Genomic DNA, 5,416 nt, shown 5'->3' on the forward strand with positions numbered 1-5,416 from the left:
CAGCTATACCACTCCTACGCATATATCCAAAAGATTCTCAAGTACACAAAAAGGACATTTGCTCAACCATGTTTGTATCAGCCTTATTTGTAATAGCCAGAAGCTGGAAACAGCCCAGATGCCCCTCAGTGGAGGAATGGATGTACAAATTGTGGTATACAATGGAATATTACTTAGCAATAAAAACCAAGGAAATCATGAAATTTGCAGGTAAATGGTGGGATCTGGAAAAGATCATCCTGAGTGAGCTATCTAAGAAACAGAAAGATGCACATGGTATATACTCACTCATATAGACATTTAATATAGGATAAACCTACTAAAATCTGTACACCTAAAGAAACTAATCAAGAGGGAGGACTCTTGCTAAAATGCTCAATTCCTATCCAGAAAGGCAAAGAGGCTGGACATCAGAAGAAGGAGAAAAGAGGGAACAAGTCAGTAACCCGACACAGAGGACCTCTGAAAAGCTCTGCCCTGCAGACTATCAATGTAGATGCTGAGACTTATGGGCAACCTTTGGGCAGAGTGCAGGGAATCTTAGGAAAGAAGTGGGAAACAGTAAGATCTGAAGAGGACAGGAACTACACAAGGAGAACAACAGAACCAAAAAATCTGAGCACAGGGGTCTTTCCTGAGACTGCTATTCCAACCAAGGACTATGCATGAAGATAACCTAAGACCCCTGCACAGATGTAGCCCATGGAAGTTCAGTATCCAAGTGGGTTCCATTGTAATAGGAACAGGGATTGTCTCTGACATGAACTGATTGGCCTGCTCTTTAATTACCTCCCCCTGAGGGGGAAGCAGCATTACCAGGCCACAGGGGAAGACAATGCAACCACTCCTGATGAGACCTAATTGACTAGGAGTAGAAGGAAGGAAAAGTCCTCCCCTATCAGTAGACTTGGGGAGGGGCATGCATGCAGAGGGTGGAGGAAGGGAGGGATTGGGATGGGAAGAGGGAGAGAACCACAGGGGGGATACAAAGTGAATAAAGTGTAATTAATAAAGAAAAAGAGAGAAAATAAAAGTTAAACAACAACAAATCAAATAATCCAATTAAAAAATGGAATACAGAGCTAAACAGAGAATTTAAACAAAGGACTATCCAATGACAGAGAAACAATTAAAGAAATGATCAATGTCCTTAGTCCTCAGAGAGATGCAAATTAAAAGGACACTGAGATGTCACCTTGAGATTTCACCATACACCTATCAGAATGGTTAAGATCAAAAACTCAAGTGACAACACATTCTGGAGAGGATGTTGAGAAAGAGTAAACCTCCTCCATTGCTGGTGGGAATGTAAACTTGTACAGTTTGGAAATCATTCTGCTGCTTTCTCAGACAGGAGCTCCACAAAGATCAAATATATCTGGGCACAGAGGTCTTTTATGAGACTGTTTCTCCAAACAAGGACCATGTATGGATATAACCTAGAACCTCTGCTTAGATATAGCCCATGGTGGCTCAGTATCCAAGTGGGTATCCTAATAAGGGAAACAGGGACTGTTTCTGACATGAACTCAATGGTGGGCTCTTTGACCTCCCCTCCCCCCACACCCCACTAGGCCACAGAGGAGGACTTTTCAGCCAGTCCTGAAGATACCTGATAAACCAGGAACAAGTGAAAGGGGAGGAGATCCTCCCCAATCAGTGGACTTGGAAAGGGGCAGGAAGGAGATGAGGGAGGGAGGGTGGGATTGTGAGGGAAAGGGGGAGCAGGATACAGCAGGGATACAAAGTTAACAAACTGTAACTAATAGTAAAAAATAATAAATAAAATAAAATAAAATCATGTACTGCATATATGATCCTGATGGAATTCAGACACTATGGATTACAATATGATCTGGCTTGAATGTAGACATCTTCTTAGTACACACCTTTAATCCCAAACAATGAAGGTAAGTTTGTCTTAGAGAAGTAAGCAGCCATGTTTGAAAATGGAATCTAATTGGCTTCCTGTGAAAAACACAGAAAGATTTGACAGAGTGAGTTGGAGAACATACAACCAACAATGACAAGAACAGGACAGGAAAGTGAGGCTACTTAAGAGCGGTGGAGGGCGAGAGGAGTTTCTTACTGAGAGTTGATTACCAGGACAGTTTTATAGATACAGGTTGCAGAGAGAACAATCTAGACACGGCTGAAGGGAGAATGATCCAGAAAGTGAGAAGGAGAGAGAAGACTAAAACATATTGCCAGAATTAGTTTGATGTCAGGATAATATCAGATCCAGATATAATATGGGTATTAATTGAAATTTTAGAGTTCAAATATATAAAGAATATTTAAATATTCTTAGGCCTTTAAACCCTCTGAACATAATAAGCACCTTGGGAATGCACACCGATTTCATCATTTTAATTGTCAGGTTTTGTCTACAGAGGAAGATGTGACCTTGGCAATGACAAACTGTCTCAGGTCTGCTCAATGTCCAGTTACTGATGGATGAAAACTCTCCCATGGATGCTGACAACTGTCCAGCTTTTCCAGTTGCAAGAGCAACTCTCACTTATGTCAAACTAGTTATCTCTCCAGTACCCACAAACTGAATTTTGGAAAGTAAAAGTCTTTCACATGTTCATGTTTGTTTTCACCTTTGCTCTGAGCCCCTTGTCTTGTGTTTCACTCAGCCCAATACAGACAGGTGCCCCTCAAAACAAACAAACAAACAAACACACAAGCAAAAACCCTGTTAGGATATGTTTGTGGCAAGCAACTAAGTTGAATCGCAGTTTCCAATTCATGAGACAAAATTAAAAGAGGTAGATGTTAGGTAGAGTGCACCAGAGTCCAGGGCTGCTCACCCAGGCATCATTCCAACGTGTTCCCAGCTGTGTGAAATCTTGAGCCACCATGCTGTCCTTCCCCAGATTCACTGTAAATGCAGCAGCAACCCTTAGTCAATGCAGGAGTCACTGGTAACAACACTGGCTGCTGCTTCTGGAGGACAGGTGTAGGTCACGACTAACCAGGTGCTACCATCTCACCAGCTGTTTGCTAGGAGGCTCCTAGGCAGAAGCCAGGGAGCGGAATGCTTCAGCCAGCAAGTGTGGATGGGAAACCACCATCGCATTCCACTCTGAGGTCTCAGAGACCTCAAAAGCATACTCTGTGATGAAATCCAGTGCCTGCATTTTGAGCTGCTCTGCACTGTATAGGTCAGCCAGGAACAGAGTATGAGCCACATTCTCCACTGAGAGGTCCCTGCAGAGGGCATCCTCACACAGGACCTTCAAGTGTTCCAGGCCATACTTGTCAGCAGCTGCCAGCACTCCAGCAGCCATGGTGTAGAGGTTTGGCACCTTCCCCGTGTAAATGAAGGTCATCATCTCCTTGAAGACTTCTGGTTTCATGTCGTGGATCTCAACTCGGTTCTTTTGCTTCTCCTCCATTTCATGTTCAAACATGGCTCTGAAAACTGGAGAGCGAGCTGCTAAGATGGCCTTGTGAGCCCTGAATTCCTGATCACCTACTACCAGGCAGCAGTCTGTGAAGAGGGAATTCTCCCACAGCTCACCTAGCTCATCTCTCAATGTGCACTTTGGGACCTTGATTGCTGAGGCCGTGTTCAGTCTACCAACGTTGCAGGACTCTGGAATCATGGTCACTTGACATAGAAGGGTGAGACTGTCCCCAGGGAGAAGAAATTCTGCTTGTAATAAGAGGAAATCTTTCCGGATGAACCGTTTGAATCCACTCTCGCTGCCAGGCAGGAACCTGAAAAGGCTTTGGCTCGACAGTTCATGGCATTTTTCTCCTTGGTTGTTGATGATCCAAAACTGAAACTTTGCCCAAACTGGGCTTATTGAACAGCTGAGCAACACTAGGTAAACTGACAGGTAGTCTTTGCCCTCTTCATCGATTCCATTGGGGTGCACTCTTAAACACCATTTGTGTTTGTCATAGGGTCCTGAAGAGAAAGTCGCACTTGCAATGGGTTCTGTCATTCCCTCCATGCAAATGGAGAAGTTGGTAATGGTCCACCTGTAGGAAAATGTCTTGACAGGGATGTGTGTGGAGCCTGAGTTCTCAGCAGCCATGTCAGCTATCGTTACTGCAAGAAGTACTTTGAAGGTTAAACTCAGTCCAAAGTGAAGAATCAAGATAGTTTTTCTTTCACCTGTAGGACACAATTAGAGATACTTCTCAGAATTTTACTCTTTACTCTCTGCTCTGTTCCCTCTTTGCTGAGACTTGAAACCTGGGTCTCTCTCTAATTTCCTATGTAGATTTTAATATCAGTTTCAGAAAATACAGTCAACAAACCTAGTCCGTAATTTTTTTTTAGTTATGATTACTTTTTACAATTTATTTACTTTGTATCCTGAATGTAGCCTCCTTCCTTATTTCCTCCTGATTCCACCTCCCTCCCCTTTCTTTCCCATTTTCCTTCACTAGTCTAACATTGGGGAAATCCTCCTCCCCTTCTATCTGACTCTAGCCTATCAGGTCCCATCAGGACTGCCTGGATCCTCTTCCCCTGTGGCACAGCAAGGTTACCATGCCAGGGGAAATGATCAAAGAGCAAGCAACCGAGTTCATAGCAGAGACTGCCCCTTCTCCCCTTATTAAGACTTGCATGGTATATACTCACTTAGAAGCAAATATTAGCAATTAATATAGGATAAAATAAAATCTAAAGACCTAAAGAAGCTAAACAACCAGGAGGACCCTAAGGAGGAGGATACTTAAATGTCATTCAGAAGGGCAAACAAGATAGACACAGAAGTGGTAGAAGAGAGTGAAAAGGAAGGGCACCCACCACAGTTATCCTCTGAAACACTCCACCCAGTAGAGGATCAAAGCAAATGCAGATAAACACAGACAAACTTTGGGGAGAGTACAGGGTGTCTTATGGAAGAAAGGGAAGAGAGAAAGACCTGGAGGGGATAGGAGCTCCACTAGGAGACCAACAAATGCAAAAAGTCTGGGCCCATGGAGGCCTGCAGAGATTGATGAATCAATCAAGTTCCATGCATGGAGAGGACCTAGATCCCCTGGTCAAATGTAGCCCATAGGCTGCTTAGTCTTCCCTTGTGACTCTTTCACTCAATTTTTTCCTCTATATTGTATTTTAGGTCAATTGATAACAACTTTTGGCTATTATACAGAACTTTTCAACTGTTTGGAACATTTTATACATGTCAATTTTAAAACATTTTGTGCTTACAGAATCCTATTATGATAAGTAACAAAACTCACAGATGAATGTATACATAAAGGGTATTAATGAGAATGACTTACAGACTGCAGTCAAGAGAATCCACTCAGGGCAAGCTGTGCATAGAAAGTCCAAGAAGCCCAGGAAGTTGTTCAGTCCAGGGGGCTAGAGGTCTCAGCTGGCCTTCAGTATATGCTGAAATTTTAGATAAGGAGGCTATAAAACCAGTGAAGGATTGGCCTT

The 5,416-nt window shown here is 43.1% G+C and overlaps 1 protein-coding gene across 1 annotated transcript; it reads right to left on the minus strand.

The window, feature by feature from the left end:
- Positions 1–2,355: 2,355 nt before the first annotated feature.
- Positions 2,356–4,052, minus strand: LOC129668584 (speckle-type POZ protein-like). Its single transcript, XM_055596638.1, has one exon. It carries the CDS (start codon positions 4,050–4,052, stop codon positions 3,021–3,023), a length of 1,032 nt encoding a protein of 343 aa, XP_055452613.1. The 3' UTR covers positions 2,356–3,020.
- Positions 4,053–5,416: the final 1,364 nt, after the last annotated feature.

Source organism: Psammomys obesus, unplaced genomic scaffold (genome assembly GCF_907164565.1).
Source record: "Psammomys obesus unplaced genomic scaffold, mPsaObe1.curated_primary_1811, whole genome shotgun sequence".
NCBI lineage: Eukaryota > Metazoa > Chordata > Mammalia > Rodentia > Muridae > Psammomys > Psammomys obesus.